Source organism: Parasteatoda tepidariorum, chromosome 5 (assembly GCF_043381705.1).
Source record: "Parasteatoda tepidariorum isolate YZ-2023 chromosome 5, CAS_Ptep_4.0, whole genome shotgun sequence".
NCBI classification, from domain to species: Eukaryota; Metazoa; Arthropoda; class Arachnida; order Araneae; family Theridiidae; genus Parasteatoda; species Parasteatoda tepidariorum.
The window spans coordinates 40,368,405-40,383,994 of record NC_092208.1 but is presented as its reverse complement, the minus strand read 5'-3'; the positions used below and the strand labels follow the sequence as shown (position 1 = coordinate 40,383,994).

Below are 15,590 nucleotides of genomic sequence, written 5' to 3'. Positions count from 1 at the left end.
TTTTTTACCAAACCAATTTTCAAATCCCTAGTTCCTTTTTTCTGATCTGCAGGAAAATCCTTATGGTATTTTTTAATACTAGTTTAACAGTTAACACGCTGAATGCCACAGGGGTCACCGGTTAGGTGACAGACGAAGCCAAGATTATTAGAAACACATAATTCGAGTAAATTTTTAATTTTTTTTTACATTATTATTGTTAAAATGGTTTGAAGAAATCAATGCAATATATAACACACAAAAATAGTTTTATTTATATACGCAGAGATGATAACTTGCTCCGGACAGCGAATAAATATTTTCAAGTGGTAGTTTATTAATTGTGATTCTTGGTTTAATAAATTCAACTTAGTAGATTTTTATCCACCATTATTTCTAAGCAATTAGCAGGGTTATATAATTCACCACTTTTTTCAGGAATGTCATGATGAACCTTTCAATAAACTAGCAAAATCTGTCTAATATTTGCAAATTTAGTTTGTAGTTATTTATCGTTGTGGCCAGACGCGCAAGCCATGTAAAATTAGCGTGGCATTCTACGTGTTAATAACTCTCCAATAGTTACAATTCTCGAATGTTAATTCTTTTATTCCATAGTTATCTCCCCACAATTTTTCTGCTCACCATCGTAATTTGAAATTTCTGATTCCAAAAACTTGTACGCAGCAAAATAAAACGTGACGTTAAGTTTAACACTTTAAATAGCCACGGACTTACGATTTTTAAATATAATAAAGAGACATTAAGAGATTGTAGCGCTTTATTTTTCTATGAAACACTTTATAATGAAACATCCATTTTTCTAAACAAAAAATAATTGCAAAACTCACTCTTTTCCAAAAACATTTTATTGTTTGTTTCAATAACTGAAGCGATGAAAACCAATGATTCATAAATAAAGGTAAATAAATATATAAATAGTAAATATCCTGCATTAAGTATTTCGTGTTCTTTTTCCTTTTATAACAATGAATGGAGGTGAAGAAATTCAATGAGAAAAAATGTTTCTTATGGGAAAGAAATTCTCATTTTTGTAAGTGTAAGGATAATGGACAATCTTCCCGCTTTTCTAAATTTACGAAAACTTCTTTAGGATGAAGAAAGCCAACACCGTTGTTATATTCCAATGGTTCCTAAAAAGTAGAAACATTATTTAGTTAATTGAAATTCGGTAATTTCTTTAACAAATATTTTAACATTTTCACCAGCGTCATCATCATTAGTATTGTGATTAATTACTTGGAAAAATTATCAAATTTTAAACAGAGACAATTGAATCGCAACATGCTTTTTATACCACTTGATATGTTTTTTTGGTACAAGCCAATTGGGGAAAATATTTGCAGTTACTCAACTGTATTACTTCGTTTAAAATGGGAACCATTTTAAAATTCATTCGATTTAAAAGTTCGAGAGTTAATAAATTAACTATTTAAAAAAAAATTCTCTGCAGTTCTTACAACTTTTTTTTAAAGTTTTTAGCATAACCAAATATCTTTCAATCAGTAAAAATATTTAAAATAATGAAACACGAATAAATATCAGTAACAGTAAGTTAAAAGCAAAATAATATTTTTTTAAAATAACTTTTGTTATAAATAACTATTTCCTACGAAAAATTGATTTAGATAAAATTCAAAATATAACGCAAACTTTTCTTTCGAATAATCTCACCAGAATCCACAAATGATAATAAAACGAGTTCGTATCATAAACAAGCTTGAATCAAAATATTTCCTTATTCGAACAACAAAATAATATTAATGATGTAACTTATCTTTATCTCAAACTGATCATAAACTCAAGTAAAAAAAACAAAAACAAATCTTTTATGAAATTTCTAAAATAGATGGAGAGCAGGTACGAAGCAGACGTGGCGCGCATACACAAATGCGCAGATGATCCTCCGATATGGGTAGTACTGGTTGTACTTTATTTATGCCACCCAGAGCTGCACATTGGTCAATTGGCGATGGTCTGGGAAACATCCCTGAAGAGATCCAAATACATGCCATCACAATTTCGATTCTCTGCAAAGAGGATGACTTCCCCCTCTTGGTAGCCCAGCGACCCGTGCGCGAAGTCGAACACTTTGCAGCAGAATGGTTTAACAAGGACCAATACCGCCCACCCTTGAATCTCTACGCAGGCTGATCAAAGTGGTCACCCACCCGTTCATTGATCACAGCCAGTGATTCTTGACTTCGATGTTCTACTGGAAATCGTGCCTTTACGACCAGGTTCACTGTGGGACTATTGGATATGAAAATGTAAAATACTTATGACAAGCTTACCTTCGTTTGTGAACATCTTTTAACTCTAAAATGACTTAATACGTATGCTAAGCAAATTTTTGCTTCTAAAAGTGCCAATTTAATGCCAATGCACTGTCTGGGTCCTGCTCCGAAAGGCAAATAGGTAAAAGGATCTATCTTTGACTTTTCTTCAGGGCTGAATCTGATAAAACATAAAAATAATATTAATGATAAAAATGTAAAACAAAATGCTGATTTACCATCCCGTGATCAACTTTCACAAGGATCCTTACCTGGAAATGAGAAGATTTAAAAAACTATTTCCCTTCTAGTTTGTTTTCGAGAGCCTTCACTATTGTACTTTCATAAACGATATAAAAATATGCAGGGCTAATTGTAGGCTTGAAGAAATCTTTCACTCCTTTTGAAAACAAGCTAGAAAAAGAAGGGATTTGATGCTAATTTCTTTTCTCATTTCCGGGTTCGGATTATTGTGGGAATTTTCTTGAGATGGTAGTCAATAACTATTGTATAGCTGCCAACTTTTACTAGTTATGTTAGAGATTTTTCATAGTTTGTCATTGAAGAGAAGAGTAAAAGCTATTCTTCCTGTCCCAAATTGGCTGCTACATTGAGTACTTTTGTACTGATTATTGATACTCATGGTCTTATGATTTTGTTTGAACATTATCTGAAAACTCACAGTGCTATGCTATCACTCAACAACATCAATAACCAAGCATTCCCTTTTTCTCTAATTAAATCAGTATCAAATTAGGTTTTAAAAAATCCAGGGTTCGTACACCACGTCTCATTTTGAAAGAACTCTTTAACCAGTAATCGCATAAAACTAAAATCTATAATAGTGCAAGGCCCATGCTAAGAATTCGCCACCTCGACAAATTCGATAAAATCATAAATTTGGCGAATAAATTAGTATTTTTGCGAAAGTATTGGGGAATGTTTTTTTTCCACTGGAAAGAAAAAGATATATATTTATCTCAATCCTTAAAATTGCGTCAAAATGAATTTTTCGAAAAAAGAAAAAAAATCCGTATTTTTTATTCGATTACAGTAATTTTCGGTGTATGTGCTGCATAACCAATTAGAATCGGTTCCAAATAATATAAGCCTGAAACAAACTACAGTAAAATAGTTTTCTATGCGAAAAAATTAATCATAAAAGTTTTTAAAGATTTGCATTTGGCGAAGGCTTAAGAAAATTGGCGAATACTTTTGATATTTGGCAAATTTACTGGCTAATGATTTGAAATCTCTGGCCCTGTATTTGCAGTAGTAGTATAATTTTACTGGTGTCAATCTACTAAACTGCATCGGTCATTAATGACTCCACCTCCTAGACATGTAACAACCAATTTGAACGGCAATTTTTGACCTAAATGTAGCAACTAATTTGGGCCGGAGGAAGTATAAAATTATTAGCAATTTCTTAAATTTTGTCAGGTATTCGCACATATATAGCACAATTTTCACGATTCCTAAGTATGTTATTTTCAATTCTTTATGCTGCGGTGATTAAGATAATTTTAAATCAAATTTTTCAAATTCAGAGTAATATAAAGCATAAAATTAGCAACCACAAAAAGATATCGATCGTAAAAATCGTAAAAAAATGGCAGGAATGCTATCATTGCAACCCAAATGACATTTTTCAGAAAAAAAGAAAAAATGGGGCTCAGCTTCTGGCTCTTATAATCTTGCCTTCCCCTCCAAAATAATGTTGCAATTTAGTAATAATATTTGGACCTTTGTGATTTTAACTAACACACAAGTTTCATGCAATAAAGTAACAAACAATAAAGTAACAGGCAATTAACTACTCAATTTATTTCGCGGTTAGACACTAAAAAGTTAGCATTCAACATATTATTGTCAATGATATTTTTTATATTAGACAATCACATCACTTCAAAATTCGTGTTTAAGAGGAAGCTATACCGTAAGAGAAACGCTTGTTAGCAAATTCTGTTTTACATACATTAGTATTTTAAAATTTAAAGTATAGAAAAAAACTGAGTACAAGTAAACCTACTGCAGACCACGAAGTTTCAAATGCTGACTTTGTTTTTTAAAATATCAAAATGTAAACTGATTATGGCAAGATTATTCATAAATAAGCAGTGGAAAAGTAATCTTGCCGTAGTTTGCTTGCATTTTGATATTGTGAAAAAAGAAATTCATCGATTGAAATTTCATGGTTTACTTTGGGTCAACCTGAACGCACTTCTTTTATGTGTTAAACCTTAATTTAAAAATAGAGGTGAAACGGAATGTGTCAGGAAAAGTGTCTCTCGCGTTATAGCTTCCTTGTAAGAAGAAAATGAACTTGACTTAAAATGTGGGCTCGAAAATAATGCTGTAAATACGTGTTTCAAAATGGACATTGCTCGATACACGCGTTTTAAATTTAAGTATAACATGAAATGGGTGTTTAAGAAAATAGACAGGTATTGAAAGGCAAGTTTGAGAAGAAAAAATGGACATACCATACAATGCGTATTGAAGAAAATGGACTTAGCCTTTATTCCGGTATTTAAGCTACTATTTAATTGTGTATTAAACGAAATAACTATTGAATCCAAAACAATTCGTAAGGTATAAATCATTTTGTATATATTTTTCTAATGAAAATATTTTAAAGGTCTGAATCTTTTCCCATTTGTAGCATTAAAAAAGTGCATATCAAGTCCAGTTTCTTTAATGCTCATTTTCAGCTATGATAAATTTTTCAAGGACGCATTTCAAAGCTTTGCTCCTTTTCGTAGACCAGCATTTTGAAGTGTGTGTTTTTTTCCATGAGCATATGCGTTTTTGTTCCATATACGCGCCTTTTGAGCTATGCCTAATTTTAAAACGCGCATTTCACACTCTGTGTTGTATTTCATCCTGCATTTCTTTCAATCAAATCGTGACAGTGGAAGTATATTGAGCCGTGATGGCTCAGGGGACTAAGCGTTCGCCTTCCAACGAGATAAACCAGGTGTGAATCCCGCATCCGGCTTGTGCCGACCACCACAGTGCTGACGTAAAATATCCTCAGTGGTAGACTGATCATGGGTAACGCATTAACTTAGAAAACAGAATTGAAACCTGACGATGTTTCGATTGATGACTGAAACCGTAAATTTTCACCGAAAACATTATATTTACAACAACAGAAAAAAAACTTTTTACCGTGGATTTTACAGTGCTATATCACACTTGAAATTAGAAAATTACCTGTCAGGGTCAAATTTTTCTGGATCTGGATAATATTTCTCGTCTCTTTGGATGGCAATAATTGGAATTAAAATGATAGTTCCCTTGGGTATAACAATACCCGTATCTTCAATCTGGTAATCTTTGACAGATACTCTGTCCAACCTAAAAATGAATCAGTTTATTAAGGCGCTGCATACACCTTAAAAATTGTCATTTAAAAAAAATAATCAGAAACTGTTTTACCACGCATTGTTTAAAATGTAAAGTATTATTCAACTCCCTAATTTTTTAAGTAAACACAGCTTTATCTAAAAAATAAGATATTTACATTTTAAAGAGGTTAACTTTTTTTTAAATTTAAATTTTTAATGGTTTTTCTCAAAACTGTAATTTAAGCTTGTGAGCGGCGAAGTTTAAATAAGATACATACCATTAACGAATATCACAAACAAAAAACCCTTTTTGTGTCCCTATTAACTACCACTTCCATTAAAAAACTAATTCTGATTTCACCATTTCGAATTTGTTTGAGAAATCGTAGTACGTAAATAACTCGAACATAGTATCGAATAATGTCATTTTAATCACATGTTTTTAATTCATATGCTAAACCTGTGCCTGTACACATAATTTTTCATGCTTTTAAATTTTATGTTTTGTGATTATCCTACTATATTTGTTTATTCCAAGATACGTTTATATCACCTTCTATTGGTACTATACCAAATGAATCGGCGAATGCCTTCAGGCTGGTGCCGAGCAACAAGGCAAAATCCAATACCCATTTGAGAAATTGCATCCAAAAAATTAGTAAGGTCCAAAATCCTCGAAATTCGACGAATTTAGAATTAAAGTTAAGGAAATAGGGTTTATACATAAATTTCTTAAATAGGGTCACAAAAATGTTCTGATCTATAGACACTAGAATTACGTAAAATTTTACACCCCTTTCGTTTTACAACATTCGAGTCAATACACCACCTATAAGAACATTGTTTAAACAAATTTCAGAGCATTTTAGCTTGGGCCGGATAGCCTGGTTGATAGGGCGTTGCACCCAAGTTCAAGAGGTCGTGAGTTTGATCCCCGCCGCCCGAAGTCTCCCCGTGTAGTAAATGGTGACTGGTGCACGTCAAATTTTTCGGGTATCAAAGTCCTCCATGCTTCCATTACAAATCATACCGATGGGGGTACTGCAATGGAGATTTAACGTTCTCTGGTTCAGGTCAAAACTACGATCTGTGGAAGAAATGAATGGTTCCGCCCTATGAGTGGGCTGTGGAGTATGTGCGGCTGAAGTCGTATTCTTGGCCATATATGGCACAACCGAAAAACAAGAAACGCACCCCCGGCCTTAAATTCGCTTGGTTTCACAAAGTAGGCTTGCTGGTATAGACAAGTGAAATTCAAAACAACAACAACAACATTTTGCTCTGAAGAGTTTAAGGCATTTTTCTTCGCACTCGGAAGTAGTAAAATTGATAGAAAAATAGATCTGTATCAATTTGCTTCATGAAGAAAAGGTATTGCGAAACAAGTACTCATTCATCATAGTTGCTAAATTTTCATTTTTAGTTTGAAAGTTTTTCCTCCATCTAAACCTAAAAGAGTGTTCCTAATGACAGCAGCAAACTTTGTATATTATTACTTATTTCTTTGCTTCCCAATATTTATTTAATTGGATTTTAGACCACTATTACCATGTTACAATACTTTGACATGCCTAAAATGAAATTTAAAATAAATTAAAAAACTATAAAAATTTCTTCATTAATTTCCAAAAAAATATCAACTTTCAGCTTACATATTAGCTGCAAAATATCTTACCAAAGAGTTTCCTAGCAGCTTTCTAAACAGTAAAACGCTTACCTAACTGTTGGAGGACAAAGTCTTATAGTTTCAGAAATAACTTGGTCCATATATTGCATTTCTTGGATTACTTCATATGTAATATTTCCCTGAAAATGAAAGAATTTACTTCTGTGATGTTTCTGTCAGAAATGGTAAGTAAGAAAAATCAATAATCCAACTGGTCTTGAAAATTTTTTAAAGACGTTTAACTGAAATAAACATCATAATTTAATGCCCCTATGGTTCATAATCCAATAGCATTTTTCAACAAAAAATTCTCTATAGCTAAATTACATCCTACCGACTTTTTGAAAGGTAATGAAGAACTACCAACTAAAGCGCTTTTTAGCAAAATATATTAAAGAGTTTTGGACGATTAAAAACTGAAGCTTTCAGATTTTTGGACATTTTGCCATCATTTTTAAAACCTCACGACGTAGGGTAACAAAGGAGGCGTTTCATCGAAATTTCTGAATCATTAACATGTGATGTTGAAAATTACATTAAATCTCATTTGCAAAGAATAATGCATTAAAACATTGTTTCTCAACGGGGGTGTTGGGAGTATGCTGAGGGGCGGTGAACTTGTTTTGGGCGCCAGGGGGGCGTTGGGTATGTTTTGGGTGGTAAGGGGGTGATGAGCATGATTTGTCATTGAAATTTAATTTTAAATTTAATTTTAAATTTTATGATAAAACACAAATAAAACAATACAACACTTACAAATGAAGACTTCCAAATAAAATTATTAAATTAAATTTATTTGATAAAATTAATATTAAAGAAAAAAAAGATTAAATTAATATAATAAATTAAGATTATCTGATACACCTTTTGTACCACCAGTGAAACAAACTTATACGACACCTATTCTCCGATCCGAACTAACACAACGCAGCCAGGGTCCAACTTAGCCTAATTGGGGCCCTCCTTTAAACTATATGGAGTTATTTAAATTTTTCTCCTCATTATACATGAATAACAAGAAAATTGACTAGAAACTAAAATAGCTGTAATGTCCCCCCACCCCACCCTCCAATGGTATCGTTCTGTCCATTTTATTGATTTTCTGACAATTCTATGTCCATCGTGCCGAATGCAGTTTTTTTTGGTTGTCATCTAGCAGCGTAAAATTCACATCCTTGCTGACATTGAGGTGAAATTCAGCTAAATTTTCGAGATTACGATGACTCAATTAAGACCATCAGAAGCTTGCATTTTTGTAAAATGTCGCATTTTGCGATATGCAAAAACATAGGCATTTGATTAGCTAAATTTGTCCATCGTAATTGCAAAAATTCAACTGAATTCCGCACCAGAAAGGCATGGAATTACGAAATATAGATTTCTTGTGTACATACGATAGATTAATGAAGAAGCTAATATAAAACAGAGGGATTTTACACTATACTGATATTCTGTTTAAAAAAAATTCATTAAAGAAGGAAACTTAAAATAAACTTTTAATTCGATTTGGGGGGCCTGGGGCAACTGTCAGTATGTCCCTGCCTTTGTTAGGCTCTGAGCGCAGCGCACGAGTCAGTAGTTTTTGCCTCTGATTTATTCAAGCTATTTCGCGAATGGCTCTGACTCATTCAAGCCATTTGGTGGAAATCAAAGTACATGAGCTTTCGGTATGAATGTTTGATTTGACCCATGCTTCTTATGATGATTTTCGTTAGTTTCCTTACAGTTTCTTCCCCAGTTTTGATTCGATCTCATTGTTTATTTGGCCAGGTATAAGCGCGAATTAGTTCTTTACCATAAATTATTTATTAATTTGGAGAAATAGTTGATTTTATTTCATCGTTTGAATTTTGCTGCCAGCAGCAATGCCGAATAACAAAAAGAAGTGTCATCAATACCGTACCACGTACTTGAGGTTTGGATTTGTTCAATCGCTGTTGAACTCCTAACTGACCATGTGTTTACTTTGTAACAAAGCGAACTAAAGAAACATAAGCGAAATAAAGATTTGTCATTTTTCACGAACAAAGACAAGTTTCTGAAGACACCTTCGGTCTCAGGATTGCTAGCAACCTCATCACAAAAATTCGACGATGGTTCGATAGCTTCTTATGATACATCAAAATTTATTGCTGATTCTGGGAAAGCTCATACAATCGGCGCTGAGCTGACACTGCCGGTTGTCAAGGAAGTTTTAGAAACAGTTTTACACCATCCACCCACATCCAATACAATCAAAAATATCCCTTTAAACAACGATACAGTGAGTGGGATGATGGCGCTCCTGCAATGGTCGATCGACATCGTGGGTTTATCACCCTTTTGTAAAGGGAAATACCAGATATTTTAGCTGTTCATTGCGTCATTCACACACAGCGTTTAGTAGGAAAAAATCTCAACTACCGTTTGCATCAATTATTGCTATATGTCATGTTTGCTGTGAGCAAAATTCGCAGTAATGCTCTCAATGATTGATTTTTCAAACAGCTGTGTATGATGAAGAACTCAATCGCTTGCTACTACACACTGAGATTCTCTGACTTTCCGAAGGCATCTGTCTCAATAGGTTTTGGACTCTTTTCGACTCAGTGATGGAGTTCCTCTAAAACAGAGAGACAGAATGCTAGAATTTAAGAAAGACTTAGGCGGATTTATTTGCGAAGTTTAATGGCATAAATTTACATCTTCATGGCGACGAGTGCAATTTGATCCCTACAAAAGTCAGTCATTTCTGCCTTTCTGAAACAACTCATTTTGTGGAAGCAGAATTTTGGTTGGAATGGGTTCAGCTAAGTCGCTCTGATGATGCACAATAATATTGTCAACACATTGACTCTTTGCACGTGGACTTTTCTGACCGTTTTAAAGATGTTTCGTTCCCTGAAAGTCCCTCAATGGGTTATTGGGTTATGAATCTTTTTGTGAATATTGAAACAGCAGAGGTTTAGACTTATGAGGAATTGGTCGAACTTTCAACAAATGAAACTTTGAAGTGATGATCCTCTCGCAGAATTTTGGCTTCAAGTTCAAAGTAACATCAGTACCCTGAACAGCGGACTATCGATAAAAAATTTTTTAAATGCCTTCCCTTCCTCCTGCCTTGTCGAACTTGAACTTGTTGATCTTGTCACAAAAAAAAAAAGAAATCAGCTCGAAATTGTGCAACGAGAAGACTTCTCACCTCACTAAATGTATTGAACCGAACGTTAAGAAACTAATGTTTCGTTGATATTACTTTTTAGTGTAAAAAATTATTTTGGGTGTTTTTTTAACTATCTAATTAAGAATAAAGGATTCTTTTTAAGCATAGGTTTCTTTGTTGTGTTTTTTTCATTACCGTATCTATTTTAATTTAAACAAATAGACTGCGATTACCCGCAGTGAGAAAGTATGGAGTTAATGTACATATTATTTTTTTAAAAAACCAAACAAATGTAACTCTTAATAAATTGCTTAATGTTGTCTGCTATAATTGAGCACACATCGTTCCATCACCATGCTCTAAATAACAGAATTTACACAAAGGGGGGCGTTGAAATATTTTTGCTGCATAAGGGGGCGGTAACATTAAAAAGGTTGAGAATCTATGCATTAAAACATAGACTTAGTTACTACTAGGAGACAATTTCCCTAAAAGCTTCTTGAGTTGGCAGCCCAGATTACATGGCCTCCTGGTCTTAGCTCATTGAAACTTACATTATGACTTGTCATAATTGCATCTACTTCTTCGATGAGTTTCTCTTGAATGTCCGGATAAAGCGCCAAGAAATATGTAATGAAACATAAAGTGATGGCAGTTGTTTCGAATCCAGCCAAAAATGAGAAGACACATTGTGACACTAACTCCTGTTCTGATAAACCTGAAAAGAAGAAACAAAGAAATAAAACGTTTTCGTGCTTTTACCAANAAAATGTCACATGCCAAATCTACTGAGGTGGCTCAACATATAGCGCTTTTAAGTACGGAAATAACCAGAGAGCATCAGCTGTGGCAATCTCATACTATTAAGCTAGGCAGAAGTGAGTAATCTTTGTCGCTAGATCTCTATTTTACTATTTTGCCGAAAGCGCTTTTTTTCACGAATTTATATATTACGAATTTATTTGACGATTTTTGATTTACATCCCGCATTATACTATAGCACATTTATAATAGGTTTAACGAATTACATGTCATTTTTTTGAATTCAAATTTATTTTAATTACTTAATATTTACTAAAAAGATGTAATTTTTTAAAAAAAATAGTTTTTATATGGATTTGAATGATTGTTTTGAATTCTTAGAGTTTTGTGCATTTCCAATGTACCTAAGTAAGTAGCGAGCGAAGCGAGCTTGGTTTGCGAAACAAACCATATAAGATTGCGTAGCAATTTTCGGGGGTTGGCGAGTGTTAACGAGCAGGGGGAGTAGCCCACTAGTTGTATAGAATTCTCTCTAGGAATAAAAATGGGCAGGGGGCTTCCTCACTTTGAGTTTCGAAAGAGCACTACTCACTTAACAAAGTAAAGAATTCATAAAAATATGCAAATATCGCGTAATAACTGAATGGATTATTTATATTTTAAATAGTAATGCTCACTCATTACCAAAATTTTTAGTTTATGAAAAATAATTAAATGCATGCTAAGTTACAATCTCTGTACATACAAGCATCTCTGCACTTTTTTTTAAAAAAGGAAGTAAGCTAAAAAAAAATAATTTTTTGAAAAACAGCTTAAAAGCATTTTTCTATAATTTAAACTAAAAATCATTAAAAAATGAACATTTAAAAGTGTACTTTTTATTCTTTCAAAAAAGGTATTTATTTTTAAAAAAAATATTAACATCACTAAAAAATTCATCTACATACCCCCTCAAAAGAGAGAAACTTATAAAAATTCAACCAATGGAGAATTATCCTACTAAAGTAATAGTAATCAGAATTAAACCTCTAAGCACAGATAATTTTAGTGTGTACTTATTATTTTAATAGTTAATTAATTTTTCTTAAAAAGTTAATATGGAAATTCTTTTCATTTTTTAAACATGAATAATTTGAATTATAAGTCACAGTGGTAGTTATAATTAAATAATTAAAGAGATAATAAGTAAACAAAAATGAATTGAGTTTCTACCACTTTTTACATTTATAGTCTCCTGTGAAACCCCGTAAATGCCATCTTATTTGTCGCTACCAATAATAATGGATTGCCACAGTCTGGAGAAAAAAAAATTCTAATGGCGAGTACTGAACTTTACGTCCTTCATCTGGGAACATGCCGGAAGTGTTGCTCATTTAACCTTACCCAGTGGGCACCTGTGAACCACAGAGGCGAGCAACATTACCCACGCCGCACTGCCGCACATACCCGTTCATAGGGTGGGCCGCCACATTCACACATCACATACAACAGAGGACAACACATGAAGAGAAACATCCACGCCTGGAGCGGGATTCGAAGAAGAAGGGATTTGAAGAAAAAGTCCGACGAAAAAAATACATTGATTTAACTATTGATAGACTTTTGTTATTTAATGAAGCTTTGACAGACTAAAAGCGAAATGAAAATCGTCCATGGCAAAATAATTTTACTGTCTGCTCCCTTGCTTATGTAAAAATAAATAAATATATTAGATATAAAAGACAACTAAAAAAATCAATAAGTTTAACTGTCGATGACCGACTAGAGTATTCTTTTATAACTATCAGGATAATACTGCCTTTTCTTACCCCCCGCTACTCTCCTGTGTATGTCAATCTGGCAAAAAAGATAATGTAAATTTTCTAATCTCTGCTGCTAATCCATAACATAAATTGATATTCCAATCTAAGTTTAAACTAACAAATCTAATATGTATTTCAGACTGATTTATCATAACCTTAAACTAACTGTTCTTTAAAACCTGTCAAAGTTTTAACATGTTAAAAGCACTTGCATCCCCTGCTTATCATTTCATCCCCGATAAGCTATTATTATTTTGCTTTATCAACTTGTTCCTCACATATTTTTAGCATCGATTCCACTCTCTGTTATGCATACAGGGGTTGATCGAAATAATGGAGACTTTAAAGATCATGCTTGAAGCTTTTAGAAATGATGTAATGATATAATTTTTTCCGGTGCAAAGTTCGGATCGACCAAAATTCGCGTTGGAAGTCAATAACTTTTTTTAGCTATATTACTAGCAATTCATAAATAATTTGCAATATTTATATAAGAATGCTTTTAAATTATAGTGGTATTAGTAATGGTAATCAGTTTATAACTTCTTACTCTCATTTTAGTCGATGCAAATTTGTGATAGTGGTTATTGGAATCATCTATATATATATTTCTCTTACACGGCGACAAAAAAAGCCTCATTACAACACCCCGAATGGCAATGCTAGAAAATCGACCAATGATTTCCGCTAAAAATTTCACATGCCAAATCTAGATGATGTGACTCAACATATAGCGCTTTTAAAAACGGAAACTGAAATAACCAAAAAGAGCATTCTAAACAAATGTGATCTCTTCCGAAATTCACCCTATCAGCTGCGGCAAACTCATACTATTAAGCTAGGCAGAAGTGAGTAGTCTTTGTCGATAGATCTCTATTTTAGTATTTTGTCGAAAGCGCTTTTTTTCACGAATTTATATATTACGAAGACGATTTTTGATTTATATCACGAATTTATTTGTTTTATTATTGTTATTAGTTATTCATTGAAAAATGAGTCTCCGTCGTGCTGTCACGCCTTAAGATTTTATACTATAGCACATTTCTGATAGGTTTAACGAATTACATGTCTATTATTTGAATTCAAATTTATTTTAATGACTTAGTATTTACTAAAAAGATTTAATTTTCTTTTTAAAAATAAGTTGTTATATGGATTTGAATGATTGTTTTGAATTCTTAGAATTTTATGGATTTGCAATGTACCTAACTTAGTAGCGAGCGAAGCGAGCTTGGATTGCGAAGCTAACCCTATAAGATTGCGTAGCAATTTTCGGGGGTTGGCGAGCGTTAGCGAGCAGGGGGCACAGCCCACTAGCATATAATATTGTGGTTATGTCTATACACCTTCAGAATTTTCAAAACCATATTTTGGTTATATATTTAAAACATGGAGCAAAATATTCTTACTTTTTCTACGAGCTTCACGTTTGTTATTTTGCTCATCAGTATTGTCCATCATAAACTGAAGAAAGTCATCCGATTTCTGATTGAAAAAAAATTTAAATTAAGCATTAAATAATGATCACAAAACTACCAGATTCAATGTGATTACAATAAGAATCAAAAATTATATGAAACACTTAATGCGTGAATAATTTGCACGTAGTGCATTACTTACTAAACTGCTCCGTCTTCGTTCTCGTACCACTTCGTTTGTGACATTCACGAAAAACTCCGTTGCTTTTGGTTCATAGACTGAAACTTTAAGCAGTTTAAATAGTTGTGGAAACAAAACTAAAAGTAAAGAAATTCAGTAATAAATGTGGAAATAGCTTCTTTTCATAATTGTTTTTAAAAAAATGAAGATAAATAATAACTAACAGGTCGGCTGTTCAACTTTGGTTATGAAATAAATTGAAATAGGTGTTTGCGTACTTAAAATAATTTTATCTTACAATTGTAAAATCAATTGTTACACAGCTACCACTATATAAACTGTAATAAAAAATCAAAACCAAAATGTGTATAATTAACACCTTGACAAATTAGATTGAATTTTAATCTGTGGAAACAAAATAGATAAGGTTTTTTAACACTGAGACGAGCGCCTTTTAATTCTGCACAGTTTTCTGAGTATAGACATCACCGAAGTACGGCCCGAAAGTCTTCAACAGCAAGTTGAAGAAAATACGAAGAGTTTTCCTTCATGGTAGAAAAAGTCTAATAATCACAACTGTAACCAATTTTTGTCATTATATACTTAAACGAAATTATTCATTCAAAAATTATAGTATATTATCATAAAAAGCAAACAGAGCTCTTAATTAATATTTATATATATATACATAAATATTAATTAAGAGATGGGCAAAATTTTAGGAAGTGATAATACACACCCAAGCAAACAATTTTTATCAAAGAATGCATGGTCGAAAACAAAACGCAAAGGTGCTGGCGCATTTGGAAAGTTGTTTGATGCAAACGTGAAAGCTCCATTCCTGTTGCGAGTTACTGCGCTGCGAGTTATTATTGGCATGTTATGGGAAGAAGGGCTCGTGTGCAAATTTTTCGCCACGATTCATACATAAAAGCTGCTGTTTCAAGTGCTATAATGTCTAAAAATATGAAAAAAATAATTGACTTATTG

The 15,590-nt window shown here is 32.8% G+C and overlaps 1 protein-coding gene across 3 annotated transcripts in view; it reads right to left on the bottom strand.

Moving 5' to 3' along the window:
• Positions 1-830: 830 nt before the first annotated feature.
• The window catches only part of LOC107450814 (cytochrome P450 3A24), a 28,306-nt gene continuing 13,546 nt past the window's right edge, over positions 831-15,590 (bottom strand). For all 3 annotated transcript variants that reach the window (XM_071181338.1, XM_071181339.1, XM_043043211.2), the window contains 7 exons: positions 14,622-14,737; positions 14,411-14,486; positions 10,992-11,155; positions 7,347-7,435; positions 5,496-5,639; positions 2,295-2,457; positions 831-1,133 (listed from right to left, as the gene is read on the bottom strand). In XM_071181338.1, coding sequence (XP_071037439.1) covers positions 1,026-1,133; positions 2,295-2,457; positions 5,496-5,639; positions 7,347-7,435; positions 10,992-11,155; positions 14,411-14,486; positions 14,622-14,737 — 860 coding nt within the window. In that variant the 3' untranslated portion in view covers positions 831-1,025. The remainder of the gene's footprint in view (positions 1,134-2,294; positions 2,458-5,495; positions 5,640-7,346; positions 7,436-10,991; positions 11,156-14,410; positions 14,487-14,621; positions 14,738-15,590) is intronic.